This window comes from Elgaria multicarinata, chromosome 9 (genome assembly GCF_023053635.1).
Source record: "Elgaria multicarinata webbii isolate HBS135686 ecotype San Diego chromosome 9, rElgMul1.1.pri, whole genome shotgun sequence".
Taxonomy (NCBI): domain Eukaryota; kingdom Metazoa; phylum Chordata; class Lepidosauria; order Squamata; family Anguidae; genus Elgaria; species Elgaria multicarinata.
The window spans coordinates 14,510,649-14,527,348 of NC_086179.1; the positions used below are offsets into that span (position 1 = coordinate 14,510,649).

The 16,700-nt window shown below is 46.2% G+C and overlaps 1 protein-coding gene across 3 annotated transcripts in view; it reads right to left on the reverse strand.

The window, feature by feature from the left end:
• The window catches only part of BCAT1 (branched chain amino acid transaminase 1), an 81,755-nt gene extending 78,235 nt beyond the window's left edge, over nt 1–3,520 (reverse strand). For all 3 annotated transcript variants that reach the window (XR_010025855.1, XR_010025854.1, XM_063134800.1), the window contains exon 1: nt 3,484–3,520. Coding sequence is in view for 1 of the 3 variants with exons in the window: in XM_063134800.1 (XP_062990870.1) it covers nt 3,484–3,492 (9 nt within the window). In the remaining 2 variants the exon portion in view is untranslated. The remainder of the gene's footprint in view (nt 1–3,483) is intronic.
• Between the last annotated feature and the right edge of the window lie 13,180 nt (nt 3,521–16,700).

Consider the following 16,700-nt stretch of genomic DNA (forward strand, 5'->3'; position numbering starts at 1 on the left):
TGACTGGAAGAAAGGGGATGGAAAACCGAGCGGGCGGGGAAATGGAATAAGTGACTGGAACCCAGAACAGACGCACGCCACACGGCAACGCATTGTCGTACTTTCGACCTTGCTTTGCAAACCAATTCCTGCAGCGCTGCCCACGATTTCTACAGACGTCCTCTTGGTGGTTTTATTGCACGCAGATGACAGGCGTTGGGCGGGGATTTTCCGCACGCGCTCTACTACTGAACCACGGCCCCTTCCCCCACCCTGGAAGGTGGCACGTAAGGAGAAGATGAAGCAAGACGACGGTGGTGCAGGCAAGGGGGTGTTAAGGCGCGACTATCCCTCCAAGCCTTAGCGAAGCCTTGTCTGAACCATGCTATGATTAAGGGTGCGATTCTACGCATGTTTAGGCAGGAAAAAAAGTCCTACAACTCCCAGCATTCCTCAGCCAGGGGAATGCTGGGAGTTGTAGACGTTTTTCTGACTAAACATGCGTAGGATTGTGTCCAAAGTCAAGTAGTGCACGGGCAGGAAATCCCGGATTCAACCCCCTGTATCTCCTGTTAAAAAAAGGACCAGTAAGGTTAGTCTTACCATGAAACAGAGTGAGCCAGGGAGCTACTTACAGGGCCGGCCCTACCATTAGGCAGTGTGAGGCAGTCAGCTCAGGCAGATGCTGTGAAGTGGCAGCAAATTGTTCGAGGAGAGAGCTGTGGGCCTCATGGCCTGACCTAGCCTGCTGCCTTCAGGTGTTGTAGAGGATGTTGTCCCATCACCAGTGTTGAGGGAAGTCAACTGCCAGTCCAGGCAGACGTTGTACAAGGAATGGAAGGGGGCGCCATCTTGTCCTTCACCTCAGGCAGCAAACTATCTTGGGCCAGCTCTGGCTATTTATAACTTTTTGGGTGGGTGAGGCGCTGGTGTGGTGACTGACACTCTCCCAGAAAGGGTTGGAGTAAGATTTGACAACCAGTACGGTCAACTTGCATGCATGGAATGGAAGTGGGATGCCACATTGTCCCTTACTTCAGGCAGCAAAATGTTTTGGGCTGGGGCCTGAGGACCAGGTAGCTGGTGATGGGAAAAGCCATCCAGGCTAGATACCAGGCTAATTAGCCCCAGGGTCTGACGCAGTATACGTCTGGTTCCTGGCTCTCCCTTACTCCATCTCTGCTCCCTATGCATCAACAGGGCAGGCCCAAGACATTTTGCAGCCTGAGGTAGAGTGGCAAATTGCGTTGTTTCCACCAACAACACCACAAGTCAAGGTGCATATTACCCAAAATCAGGCCAATTCCTGTGGCACATGACAGAAAATCCCACTAGTGTCTCTCCCTGACATTGACAGTAAAAATCCAATAAACAACAAATTAAGTAATGAATCATTTGCTCCCTTTTCATAACACCCAAAGTCTGCTGCCTGAGGCAGCCGCCTCACGCTGCCTAATGATAGGGCCGGCTCTGTCCTATCCTCTTCCCCCGCCCCTGTCTTGACCAGCGATGGAAGACTGCAGGCCACTCTGAGCAGGGCTCAGTTCATATAGACAAAATATAGATTAACATTTCTCTGAATGTTAATCCTTAGGTAAAACTACACCAAAACGTGGGAACCCCAACGTTTGTAAAAGCACACACAAAAATATTTAGGAACAACCCCCACCCTTTTAAGGTAGGGAAAATATCCATAAAACAGCCCAACGAGGCTGTTTTAATGGACACGCGACGCTCAATGTTGGGGCAGACGTTGGACTGAGAAAGCCAGGATGGTGGGATGAAATGGAGTATTCTGGAAGTGGGTATGCCTGGCCAGCTTGCACCCTGAACTGCAACATTTCACGGCAGGTCCCAATTCTGCAAAGCATGGGATGTAGATTGCACTTCACAGTGCCAGCTTTTCCTTCTGCCCATGCTCCTGAGGCCCTCAGCAGCAGCCTGACATGCCAAAATTGAGCAGGTAAGGGTGGTGTTGTTTAGAATTTTTGGGCTCAGAGATGAAGCGGTAGGACGGGTAGCAGTGAGCTCTTTAATACCTGCCAAACAGCTGTGTGTGTGTGTGTGTGTTTAAGTGGCACCCCCATTTCCAGCTGGTGCGGCAAAATAACTCCCCTTGAGTAGCGGAGGGCACCGAACAATTCCACAAAAAGTCAATCACGCCCCCCAGCTAGCCTCTGGACTCCTACCCTGTCCCTTCTTGCCAGTAGCATGACGAACAGCACGGGGGACACGCAGCTGAAATCTGCAACTTGGCCGTGACCTTTTCCCTAGCGCTCCGTCCCAACATGGATCTCAGCACGCTCATGTGAATTCCATCCCTTTCGCTGAAATCTGCCTCCCCGCCCCACCCAAAGAGACGTCCTAGGTTGTAGTAGCTGTTTGGTGGGGAATAACGTTACCGCCTCTCCTCACTCTCAAACCCCCAACATCAGCATTGCCCTGGAAGGTTTTTTTTTTTTAAAAAAAAATCTACACAGTGGTGCTTTGAGGGGAGAATGTCTCCCTCTCCGATTCGACGACTGGAGGAAATGTGTGAAAGGAAACAGGATCTAGAGCGCATCTGTTAGAACAGCTTAGCTGGCAGAGAAGGGGAGGAGAGGGGGGGTGACAGTCTTGCAGGATCTCACGTCAAGAGGGGAACTGAACTCACATCTTCCATTAACTCCAACCCTGCCCATCACCGGCGGCTCCAAACCATCACCAGCGAGTCGTGGGCTGCCTGTTGACCTGATTCGGGGCGTGCAAATTTGATGGCAAAGCGGAGATCTATAAATAAACGCCTGGAACCTTTAAATGCAGCATCCAAAAACAACAACAATCCGGACACGCGAAAACTACCCGACACAGACACACACATCCTTCCCCCGCCCCCGCCCCCCAAAAAACACCCTCTCGAATCCTCCAGCTAGAGTTAGCAATGGCATTCTTGTCATTTATTGTTCCATTTTAGCATTTCTATTGCCAAATTCCGGGGGTGGGGTGGGGGGGAGAATGAAGAATACAAGATGCCTGCAAAAGCATAAAGTACAGGTTTTTAGTTAATGCAATGAGGCGGGGGGGGGGAAGAGGAGAGATTTAACCACTACATCCTCTCCTTTTTTAACTCCTTAATCTAACCTCTCCTTTCCCCCCCTCCCCCAAAAAGCAATAATAATATTCTTCTCTGCAGGTAAATAAATAAATTGCTGACCTTCGATCTTGTGTCCCTCCGTGTCCAACCCCCCCTCCCCACCACCCCCACACGCACGCGATCTTATTGATTTTCAACGCTAGTCCGTATGGATGCTATCACAGAGCGGCAGAACTCCAGTCGAAGCGGCTGGCTGAGAAAGGAACCCCTGAAACAGAGCGGCAATATCGCCCCCGATTCGGGATTGCTTTCAAAGTGGCAGCTTCCCCCACCCCACCCCCGCCTTGCAAACGTGGCCGCCGGGTCCCTTGGCCACGATGCATGCACGCATGCATGCAGGCATAGCATGATCGCTCCTCGCAGATTCTTACCTTCATCATGCTGGCAAAATCCAGTCCCCAATTTCCAAAAGGGAGAAGAAGAAGAAAAGCAAAAGAAAGAAAAAAAAGCAGGCAGCCAAGGAGAGAGAGAGAGAGAGAGAGAGAGAGCTGGGGATCGCCCGGGAGCCTTTCTTTCCTTTACGGATCTCTCTTGCACGGCTGCAAAAACGGAGCACGGTCTCCCGCTACAAAAGCAGCCCCGGAGGACAGGAGAAAAAGCAGCCGCCGGTGGGACACGTTGCAGCACAGCTTAGAATGAAAGGCGCTCCTTGAGCAGCAGCAGCGGCAGCAGGCGGCTGGTTCCTTCCTTGCCTGCCTCCAATTGCATCACAGCCAGGAAAGCGCGCTCCCCGCAGACGCCGCTAGGGGGAAGTCGCAGAGGGAAAAAATTTCGGACATTCTCCGGAATGGGAGAAGGGAGGGGGGGTGGCAGTATGATTTGGCGCGGGGGGGGGGGGCTTCCTACGTCAGTGGAGGCTGGTGGCTCCGATTCTGGTGGGGCCGTGCATCCTCCCTGGGTTTTAGTCAAAACCAGTCAGGCCTCTAAAGGAGCTATCCCAGGGGCGGAAGCCAATCCCCCCCCCCCAACACCATGGATCGCTCCTTTAGAGTTCTGGCTGGTTCTGACTCAAACCCGGAATAGATTCGGAGCCCCACCAAATTCGGAACCAGCCGCCTCCGATGGCTGGTTGGCCACTGTGTGAACATAGTGCTGGACTAGATGCACCCTTGGTCTGATCCAGCAGGGCTCTTCTTCTTATGTTCTATGCATGTCTATACGGGGGGGGGGGGGAGTCCTATAACTCCCAGCGTTCCCCAGCCAGACGTGCTGGGAATTGTAGGACTTTTTTCCCCCTGCGGAAATATGCATAGGATTCGCTTTGAATTAAAACTGCGAGCAAGCCCGCTTAAATTAAGTGTGTTTTCAGGAGGCGGGCGCAATGAGAAACATCCCATCTTTTGCAGCAGCTGCTGCTGCTGCTGAGTTCCAGGCCAGAATAAAGGTGTTCGTCTTTCAGGTGCCACAAGAGAGGGCTCAGCTTCTTGTTACCGTCCCGCACCTTAGATATCTGTTTCAGTGGAGGCGGGTGGCTCCGACGTCGGTGGGGTTGTGCATCCGCTCTGGGTTTGGGTCCGAACTCGTCCGAACTCTGGGGAAGCGATCTGAGGTGCGGGACTCAACCTCACCTCAAATAGGTTCGGCAACTTGGATCGCTCCTTTAGAGTTCGGGCTGGTTCTTACGGAAATTCACAGCCCCACGGACATCGGAGCCACCAGCCTCCTCTGCTTGCAACAAAACCGGCAAAAGAGCCCTCTCTGGTGGCACCTGAAAGACGAACACCTTTACTCTGGCCTGGAACTCAGCAGCAGCTGCTGCAAAAGATGGGATGTTTCTCATTGCGCCCGCCTCCTGAAAACACATTTATTTAAGCGGGCTTGCTCGCAGTTTTAATTCAAAGCGAATCCTATGCATATTTCCACAGGGAGGAAAAAGTCCTACAATTCCCAGCACGTCTGGCTGGGGAAAGCTGGGAGTTATAGGACTCCCCCTCCCCTGCCTGTATAGACATGCATAGAACATTAGAAGAAGAGCCCTGCTGGATCAGACCAAGGGTGCATCTAGTCCAGCACTATGTTCACACAGTGGCCAACCAGCCATCGGAGGCGGGTGGCTCCGAATTTGGTGGGGCTCCGAATCCATTCCGGGTTTGAGTCAGAACCAGCCAGAACTCTAAAGGAGCGATCCATGGTGCTGCACCAGTTTTAATTCAAAGCGAATCCTATGCATATTTCGAAAGGAAAAAAAAGTCCTACAATTCCCAGCATGGCTGGCTGGGAAATGCTGGGAATTATTGGACTTCCCCCACCCTTGTATAAACATGCATAGAACATAAGAAGAAGAGCCCGGCTGGATCAGACCAAGGGTCCATCCATCTAGTCCAGCACTCTGTTCACACAGTGGCCAGCGGCCAGGTACCAACAAGGCAGGACATGGTGCCACAGCACCCTCCCACCCATGTTCCCCAGCAACTGGTGCAATTTCTCCCTAAGGGAAATTAATCATTCTGCAGCTTCTTGTTACTGTCTCTGTATTGCTGCTGCTGTTGTTGTCGTCATCATCATCTTATGTAAACCGGCCAGAGAGCTTGGCTATGGGCCAGTATACAACTGTAAATAACAATAATAATACTAATAATAACTGAAATGGCTTTTAGTGGTACATTTTAAGCCGTGGTTTTTAAAAGTGTATTTTAAGTGGCAATTTTCATATTATATGTAAACCCCTTAGGGATTTTATTAAGCAGTATATAAGTATTAATTAATAATTAACCGCCCAGAGAGCTCCGGCTATTGGGCGGTATAGAAATGTAATAAAATAAATAAATAAATAAATAAATAGAAATAATAACACACTGCCGTTTCCTCTCCCGATTAAGTCTGCAATCTGATGGATACTTTCTTGCGAGTTTAGTGAGGCAACGAAGGGTGCAATGCTATGGCCCTGTTCAGACAACATGCTAAACCATGCTGCTTAACCACAAAATGGTTAACGGAATGCATTGCATTCCGTTAACCATTTTGTGGTTAAGCAGCATGGTTCAGCGGGCTGTCTGAACGGCGCCAGTGTGTGTTCAGACAGCACAATAAGTATTTATTTGTGTTATTTTTATTTATTTAATACAGGTCAAATCCAATAATGAATGTTCTGTGAGCACATTGCAACCAGTTTTAAAAGTAAATCACCATTTCAAAACACAGTTAAAAATATAACATGATATGCAAATGCTTAAAAGAATAAAATGCAATATAATCGAAGGACATAGTTCAGGCTAAATATGCATAGTATTGTGCCTTAAGCTCGAGCAATGCAGCTGTGCAGAAAATGTTGAAAGCTGAAAACAATTCAAAGCTCGAGCTTTGATAGACATTAATTTCCCCTGCGCCAAACAAGCAGGACAGCCCCTCCACCAGCGGCTGATGGACTGCCCTGTTTGGCCAATCAGTTCGGCATGAAGGCAGGCCCAGGGTTGGGCTGTTAGTGCCAGAAGGGAGGGGAAAGGGGACAGAGGCAGCCAATCGGTGTATGAAAGGGAGAGGGGCTGACCCACATACCAATTTGGGAGAGGGATTCACTATGCATGAGCCACATTTACACTATTCATGAGCTATTGTGTGTTGAGGGGCAAAAAGTGGGAAAGGACTGCTAGTGCCCATGGTGACATGGACTTTACACCAGTATCTGAGATTACAGAACAATTCCTTGTTGTGCCTTGGCCCTGGGTGCATAACAACACTAACTATAAACTGAGGACATCTCCATTTTGAAATATCAGTAAAGGCAATAAATTATAACTTTTATCTAATATGACCCAAAGGGGGACAATTGGCTATGTCTCATAAGTGCAAATTGCAGATGCGTTTTAGTATATTATTTAATGTAATGGTTTAGACATGGGGGCTGTCTTCACGGCACCAGGTTGGCGTTGCCTCCCTCCTTAACCCTGTGCTTTCCCTGGTGTTGGATAATCCTGATGTCGAGGAAGGAGTGTGGGGTTGCTGGGACAGCCATCCGGGTCCCAGAACTGCCCCCGCCCTCTTCCAGGTGGAAGGCGACCAATCGCTGGTCGCCTTCCACAAGGCTCCACCCCCAGGTTGGCCTTGGATTGGCCGTGGAGCGACATTACATGGCGGAAGTGCTGTGTTAATGTTGTTCCCTTTGAAAAAGTCAGGGTACTCAACTTTTTTAGAACGCAGCGTCGCAGGGAAGCCCCTTGATGGCTGTGAACCTGCGCTTGCATAGTCTAACCAACAGGGCACAGATCCACAGCCACCGTGGGGCTTTCTCCATGTGTAGACAGCCCCATGGTTGCAGATTTTTGGAGTGTTTTAAACAATAAAGTTTTGCAGCCATATTTTAATTCCTGCCCCTGAAGTAGGTATGGCCTTTCCGAAATGCATTGGGCATAATAAAAAAAAGTGTGCATTTCCCCCCCAGGTGCCTGAGAATGTTTTCTTTTCTGTTTCTGGTCACAGAATAATCACATGGATTATGGAACAAGCATGTTCTCTGTTGCTCCAGAGGGCAGGACTAGAAACAAAGAGAGGAAATTGCAGGGAAGCAGATTTTCAGCAAAACGTTAACACAAACCCCCTAACAATAAAAGCTGTTCCAGAGTAGAATAGGCCCCCTGAAGAGATCATGGGCTGTCCTGCACTGGAGGCACAGATATCTGTAGTTACAAACTCCCTGCATTGACAGGGGTTGGACTATATGACTTCCAAGGCTAGGGTGACCATATGGAAAGGAGGACAGGGCTCCTGTATCTTTAACAGTTGTACTGAAAACGGAATCTCAGCAGGTGTCATTTGTATGAATACAGCACCTGCTGAAAAGCCCTCTTCATCACAACAGGATGCAGGAGCCCTGCCCTCCTTTTCACATGGTCACCCTAGTTTAAAACAAAAATGAGCAAAACGGTTGCTCTTGAGTAATAAGCCTTAGCCTACCATATTCTTATATAACATGTTGTTGCTGCAACGAAAATTTTCAAAGGCTGGTCGGTATATAGCAATCAAGGTGCATCAGTATATTGTAAATAAATATTGTACCAACCAGGCCTTTATATTTTGGGTTTGTTCGACAGTCATGCAGGGTCTGTTGTTTGAGGCCAAAGAGTCCTCTACTAAATACCAGTGATTGCAAACACTTCTCTGGAGACTGTTCATCATATGTGAATGCCACAAAAGACAAAAAAAAATAAGCCTAATGCCAAACTTCTTCTTAGAATACAGATATTCTAAACTCTGCAGCTGGACAAACTTTTTTGAAAGGGTCCTAACTTACCATTACCGTAACTTAGGTCTGATAGGGTGACCATATGAAAAGGAGGACAGGGCTCCTGTATCTTTAACAGTTGTATTGAAAAGGGAATTTCAGCAGGAGTCATTTGTATATATGGGGAACCTGGTGAAATTTCCTCTTCATCACCACAGTTAAAGCTGCAGGTGCCCTGCCCTCTTTTAAATCTGGTCACTCTAGTATAGCTCCTGCAGCTTTAACTGTGGTGATGAAGAGGGGATTTCAGCAGGTTCTCCGTTTATATCAATGACACCTGCTGAAATTCCCTTTTCTATGCAACTGTTAAAGATACAGGAGCCCTGTCCTCCTTTTCATATGGTCACCCTAGGTAAGAACCTTGCTATTTACTCATGAGTAGAGGAGAAAAACGCTAGAAAGAAATCTCCCCTGGAACAAAATAGTATTGGCTTGATTTCATCTGCAGCCAATGTAGGACTATAAAATCAGTGTGAGTCTCCCATGTGATTTGAGTATTTTGAGACAGAAGTGTTGGAATAATTATTTGCAACTCATCTGGGGGCAGATAAGAGGGTGACTAGGGAGATATTTCTGCAGAGGAATGTGCTAAGAAGGCCATAGAGATTCTCTGTCAAGGGAACCATTTGTTTTATCAGCCAAGGGAACCTACTGTATCAGATTCACTTTAGATGTGTATGTAAGTAGTCTTGTGAAAGGGAAACTTTTTTATTTCAACATATGGCTGCACTTTAACATATCAGTAGGTAAAGGCAATAAATTTTATCTATATACCCTAAAGGGGGGAAATACATGTTTTTAATGGCTATGTCTTATAAGTGTGGATGCATTTTAGTACATGATTTGGTGTAACTGTTTAGACATGTTTACAGATTTTAGGAATGTTTGAAACCATTAATAATGTTTTGCAACAATATTTTAATTCTAGTTGCTGAGGAAGGAAATAATTTCTGAAATGCACTGGCCATAATAAAAGGTTGTGGGAGGTTTTAGGCACCTGGGAATATTTTCTCTTTGTTTTGGGACCCATAAGTTCCTGCCCCTCTTGCTGTTTACTTGATGATTCTTTGAGTCATAACTGTGATTCTCCGCATATCTTATGTCAAAAGCAGGTTACGTTTCTTAGACATAAAGTATTAACACGCCAGTGTGGCCACAAATCTTGGATGTGGTAACTCTGTACGTATCACGTACGTATGAGCCTGCACAGGAACGTACTTGGTGTACACCCAACATCACATTTAATGTATATGAACAATGATGAGAAATCAAAAAGCGCTATATACATGCTCAATAATAATAATAAAAAATATTATTAACTATTATTATGACCTTCAACAAAACATTGCAGGATATAATTGTAAAGATTGAGCAAGTCTTTCCGTGACCTGTACCACCGGATTTAGCAAGGACCCAGACAAAGACAAAAAGGGCTCACAAATTGTGAGGTAGAACACTTTATTAAGATTAAAGGTAGGGTAGATATTTATTTATTTATTTATTTATTTATTTATTACATTTCTATACCGCCCAATAGCCGGAGCTCTCTGGGCTGTTCACAAAAATTAAAACCATTCAAAGTATAAAACAACAGTATAAAACCATAATATAAAATACAATATAAGATACAATATAAAATACAAGATACATGGGAAGAATAACTAAAAGTAGCTTGAAACGTGCATAGCATAAAAACCCAGTAACAGATAAAACAATTACATCTTAACTGTGACTACTCGCTCATAAGCAGGGCCTTGCTTCTCCCACCCCACACCATCGTTCTCTCCACATCTTTTGGCAAAGACAAGACAAGGAGTATGGGGCTGGTCCCCAACTATATCCTTTTCTCCTGTTTCCTCTCTCCACCCCCCACCCCCTTCAGCCTCAGCCTATTACCTTCGTCTCCCACCTCCTTTGGCCTCTGAGATGACTCATGGCATTGAAGTAGATTAGAAGCATCTTCCTGGCACCAAGGCCCTTTGTCATTTAGAACTGGTGCATAATAATACCAAACTAAAACTACCTTTTCCCAACTACATCACCTATTTGTCCTCTGCCCAGCGCAGTCTATCTGCTCTCCTTCACATCAACCCTGCAAAAGGACTGCTCCTGTTCAGGGTTTCAATAGGTACTCCATTCTACAACCCCCTTGGTTTTCTGCTTTTCTTTTCCAGCTTACAAATATCCTATGGCACCTGCACATGCTCAGAGTTCATTACATTGTGTTTGTTTGTTTTTTAAGAGGAAGGGTGCCCCCCCATAGTTCCCTCCCCTTAAAAAAAAACCTCTACCTCTCTAAACCCAAGAGTTCCCCTGAGTATATTGAAAACTTCTCCTTGTTTCTCAGTGGCCCCTGTTTCATTCCATTTCTGTTGGCACGCACCACCTGTGTACACTATTAGAGGGAATGACATGTAAGATGAATAATATTTTACTACTCCTGCTAAATGCGCTTGTTTCGTTCTAGTAGCTGAGCCAGCTGGGTGCTCCTGCTGTCTGAGGTGAGGTAGGTAGCCCTGTGGATAGGACTTTCTCAGCTGTAGCCTTTGGAATGCTTTCCCCAGCTAGGCTTATCCAACACCTATGCCGATGTTGTTTTGAAGCCAGGTAAAGAACTCCTCCACACCCAGAACTTTTCATATTTATTTATTTATTAATTTCTTTTAGTTGAACATTGTTCTAGTGTTTTATGCCACCGTGTCTCCTGTTATTTTCCATTTTGTGCATGTTACCGTTTTACAAAAAAATACGTTGTTTTTTGTTTTGTTTTTAATGCTTGTAGCCACTGCTGCTATGCACTCAGATAAAGTGGAAAAGCAGGGTCAAAAATAAATAAAAATAAATCATAAAATAAAACAATGTTCACAATTCCAAGATGTCTCATTGGAATTCTAAAATAGTTGAATCGGTGCAAAATGGGCAGTTTGGCTCTTCTGCACAGCAGCCATTTGCAGCTTTGAACTCTTTAACATCGTTAAGCAAAATCTGTGTTCCCCCTCCCTTTTCTTTAATGAGCCAAGCCTTAACAGCACATAAAGTAACATGCAAGTAAGTCTTTACAAGATCAGAAGGCAGAGAGGGAGGGTTGCCATGGAAACGTTCAAATAATAAGCCAGCGGTAAATGATGATGCTAGAATCTGTTTGCCAACCAGCTGGGCCAGCTTCTAAAGATAACAGCAATCTTAGCAAAGCACTAGATTATTTCAGAATAGGCAAGGGTAGGTAACCTACTGCCCTCCAGATGTTTTAGACTTTGATCCTATCAGACCCAGCCAGCATAGCCAATGGTCAGGAATGCTGGGAGTTGTGGTCCAAAACGTCTTTAGTGCACTACAATGTGGAGATACTGATTTATAAGTAAAGATACAAATTGAAAAAGAATTACTGGAATTTTAATAGAAATGCAAGGCAGTGCACCACAGTGGGGAAACCAGTAACCAGGGAATTTGTGTGCCGTCTCAGTTTGCTGTCCAGGTACTCACTGTGGTTAGGCAACTTCAAGGCCATCTGTTTGAATCGAGGACTGCCCTCTGTAATGTAGGACACACAGCCACCCCATTCCCAGGCCTTAGCTAGACCAGGCTTTATCACGGGGCGAGCCCTGGATCGTCCCTGTGCATCCACATGACGCACAGGGGATCCCGGGATCAGGGAGGGGTCATCCCTCCCTTGCCCTGGGATAGAGCCCTCCACTTTGGGCCTGCTTTTTCCGCAGTCTCGGGAATGTGTGGCCCGTTGCCACAGTTTGACCCAGCTCCGCATGATTCCTCACCAGGAGCCGCGCTGCGCGCATCAGGGGTAGGGTGAGGGGAGCAGGGAAATTAAGTTAATTTTTTTAAAAAAAGACCTACCTCAAGCTCATGAGCGTTTGTGCACTGCTTCTCCTTTAAAAATAATTTTAAAAATGGCAGGCACGACACCTCTCTTCCTGAGGTCGTCACGCCTCATGTGTAAATGGAGATGGGATCTTGCGTTAATTGCAATGCGAGATCTTCCCTCCTCCATCCTGGATTATCAGGTACGTCCATCTAAATAGCCTCGTGTGGTGCAGAGTGGTAAAGCAGCGGTTTTTGCAGCTGAAACTCTCCCCACGACCTGAGTTCGATCCCAGCGGAAGCTGGTTCTCAGGCAGCCGGCTCGGGTCGACTCAGCCTTCCATCCTCCCGAGGTCGGTAAAATGAGTACCCAGTTAGCTGGGGGAAAGGTAATAACGGCCAGGGAAGGCAACGGCAAACCACCCCGCTATAAGGCCTGCCAAGAAAACGTCAGCGAAAGCTGGCGTCCCTCCAAGAGTCAGTAATGACTCAGTGCTTGCACGAGAAGTTCCTTTCCTTTCCTTTCCTTTCCATCTAAATAAGATGGACAATACATTGCTAGTGGTCTGCCCTACAACGATGGTGTTTTCTCCCATCTTCACAAGTAACAGACTGATCTTCCATTGATTTATCTAAAATAATTTAAAAGCCAAGATAGTAGCTACCACTACACCTTCTGGCAGTGAATTCCATAAGTAACTACACTTGTGTGAAAAAATCCTACCTTTTATTTGTCCCGAATAGATTGCCAAATGATTTCATTGGGAGACCCCCAAGTTCTAGCAGTGTGTGTGTGTGTGTGTGTGTGTGTGTGTGTGTGTGTGAGAGAGAGAGAGAGAGAGAGAGAGAGAGAGAGAGAGAATGATCTCCATGTCTATCGGTCTATCATGCATGCACCCACCCAAACACCCCTTAGAAGAACTTAAGAGGAATCCTACTGTGGTTTAATTCATCAGTTTGCCACGCAGCTTATGTATGATAGGCTAGGAAAGATGAAAAACTCACTGCATTTAACATACTTCAGTGAATTTCCACGAACATTTTTACAAAATTCTTCTCTTTGAAATACATACACCCACCTGACCTCCATACCAGAAAAGCAGTCATGTTCTTATATGGCCAGAGATAGCCTAGCTACAGTTATCCATGCTCTGATAACCTCTCATTTGGATTACTGCAATGTGTTATACATGGGGCTGCCTTTAAAAATGATCCGGAAACTTCCGCTGGTCTAAATTAGGGCAGTGAGACTATTAATGGGGACTGACCAATGTGATCATATTATGCCAGTACTCTTTCAGCTGCACTGACTGCCAGTCCATTTCTGAACCCGATACTAACATTCAAAGCCCTAAACAGTTTGGGGCCAGGCTACCTGAAGGCTCATCTCCTCCCATTTACACCTGCCCGGAGCCTAAGATCAGCTTCCGCAGTCCTTCTCCAGGAACCCCTGCCAAGGAAAGTGAGGGGAGGTGACTACTAAGAACAGGGCCTTTTCTGCTGTGGGACCCCTGTCACACACAGAATGAGCTTCCCAGAAAGGTTTGCCTGGTGCCTTACCATATACTTGTTTTGCACCAGATGCAAAACAATGGAATCAGGTGCAAAACAATGGAATCAATACGGCAATGGAATCAGTTACCTAGGGAGGTTGTGGGCTCTCCCACACTAGAGGCCTTCAAGAGGCAGCAGGACAACCATCTGTCAAGGATGCTTTAGGGTGGATTCCTGCATTGAGCAGGGGGTTGGACTTGATGGCCTTATAGGCCCCTTCCAACTCTGCTATTCTATGATTCTAAGACCCTTTTCATTCTCCCAGGCATTTTAGTTTTTCAGTTTGTTTTGATCTAGTATTATATTTTAATGTTTTGCACTGTGGCTAGCTTCTATTAGTTATTTTTATGTTGTAAACTCCCAGGCATTTAACAACGCTAAGTTTCTTTTTTAACCAGAAATTTTGTTTTTAAATGGATACTGTTGTTTTTATACTGTTGTTTTTGATGGTTTTAAATTTTGTATACTTTTTAAATGTTTACTGTTTTTAACTTTTGTAAACCACCCAGAGAGCTTCAGTTATGGGGCGGTATATAAATGTAATAAATAATAATAATAATAATAATAAATGTATTTATATATTTAAATATATATTGTACTGTATCTCATTCATATTTTATTGTCTGGTATTTTATGGTTTTAATTGTTGTGGACTGCCCAGAGTTTCGGCTATTGGGCAGTAACCTATATATACCAGTTGCTGGGGAACATGGGTTGGAGAGTGTCCTGCTTGTGGGTCCCTGGTCGACAGCTGGTTGGCCACTGTGTGAACAGAGTGCTGGGCTAGATGGACCCTCGGTCTGATCCAGCAGGGCTCTATTTATGTTCTTCTGTAATAACTAACGAATGAATGAATGAAATCTCTTTCTTGATCACTGAGACCTCGCAACGAAAACTGGCATGCACTTTATAACCAGCCATTAAAATAATGCTGACAGGCCGCTGCTGATGCTCAGTGAAGCCAGCTCCATGGTTGCAAAGTCTTCTTTAGCAGTAGCTCTCTTGTTGAAATTGACCACTATGGCATTGAAGTCAATACGAAATGAAGGGGCACGTTGGGCTTGATTTGTCATGCCTCAAATGCTGCCTGTCAGCCCTCTTGGGTGTCGGGGTCTTGGCATCCATTCAGAAGCTCTGTTTGAAATCTCATCGATACTCCTGAGAGTGCTGCCTTGTAGCTACAGGAGGAGGGTCCCTTTGTAAAAAGTCCACTTAGCCAGAGGTAGGCTGCCCCTTCTGGGTCCGTGGGCCCACTTGGCAATTTGAGAAAGTGCTGTGGGCTAGGGTGATTATTAGAAAAGGAGGACAGGGCTCCTGTATCTCTAACAGTTAAATAAAAAAGGGAATTTCAGCAGGTGCTATTTGTATGCATGCAGCACCTGGTGAACTTCCCTCTTCAGCACGACAGTTAAAGCTGCAGGAGCCCTGCTCTTTTTCATATTTGGTCACTCAAAGAGGGCAGGGCTCCTGCAGCTTTAACTGTTGTGGTGAAGAGGGGATTTCACCAGGTGCTGCATGCATACAAATGACACCTGCTGAAACTCCCTTTACTATTCAACTGTTAAAAGATGCAGGAGCCCTATCCTCCTTTCCATATGGTCACCCTACCTTGGGCAGCACCACAAAATGGCTGCCGTGGGAGGCATAGGCAGTCACAAAGGACCTATCCAAAGGACGGTGTACAATGCAGAGGTAAGGTCCTCAGCTACCACACAGAAAACAATTCCTTTGAACACTTTTCTGTTCAGAACCTACCATAACAGCAGCAAATCCTTTCCCTCTGTCAGCCAGCTCATTCCTCCCCACATCTTTTTCACACTCACTCTGGTTCACCACCCACAACTGCACTCCCAGCCATCCACTCTCTCTCTCCTTCATTTCGTAAGCATGTCTCTGAGCCCCATCGTGGAGACAAGGGGCATTTGTGGGAAACTGGGTGTGTTTAGCCTGGATAAGAGGAGATTGAAGGGAGACATGATAGTACTCTTCAAATATTTGAAAGGTTGTCTCACAGAGGAGGGCCAGGATCTCTTCTTGATCCTCCCAGAGTGCAGGACACAGAAAAATGGGCTCAAGTTACAGGAAGCCAGATTCTGGCTGGACATCAGGAAAAACTTCCTGGCTGTTAGAGCAGTACGACAATGGAACCAGTTACCTAGGGAGGTTGTGGGCTCTCCCACACTAGAGGCATTCAAGAAGCAGCTGGACAACCACCTGTCAGGGATGCTATAGGGTGGATTCCTGCACAGGCCCCTTCCAACTCTACTATTCCATGAAGATCTGAGCAGTCGGAAAAGCCTATGTTTTGAAGCAATCCCAGCTGCAATAAGAAAATGTGTTCATTTTTTAAAAAGAAGTCAGAGAGGTATGGCACCTTGGTGGGCACCACATCACCTTCCACTGCATTAAGCAATCTTGATTATTAGTTAAGATAAAGGAAAATCTAACTAATTTCAGACGCTTATAAGGAGGGTCACTTCCCTCGGATAAATCCTGTTGCTTTCCGTAACAATGGTGCCCAAATTGCCCCAGCCAAGCATTCAAACACGGCCTCTTAAAACTTCAGTGGAATACTCTTGTGCCAATTCTAAAGGTAAAGCTTTTTTGGAACAGGAGGGAGCAGCAAGGATGTAAAGGAAGCATGGTTGCCAGGCCCTTTTCCGGAGCCAATCCTAGAAAAGCACACAACCAATCAACCCATACACCCATCTTCTACACCAATGATCTCCCTTGTATCTTCTCAAAATATTTTGGCCTTCCCTCTATATTTCATAATGAAATTGTCAAGATGTGCCTCACACTGTGGCTGTAGGTGAAATGCTGTGGCAACTGCATATAAATACTTAAGAGGCAAGAACAGATACAATCACTGCATCTTCTGCTCGGTTTCTCTATGAACCCCTTGCCCAGTCTTCTGTAGCGGAACAGAGCCCGGCCGGCTGCAGTAGGTGGGGTGGAGAAACAGGAGCTGAGGGGCAATAGCTGTATCCCCTTGGTAAA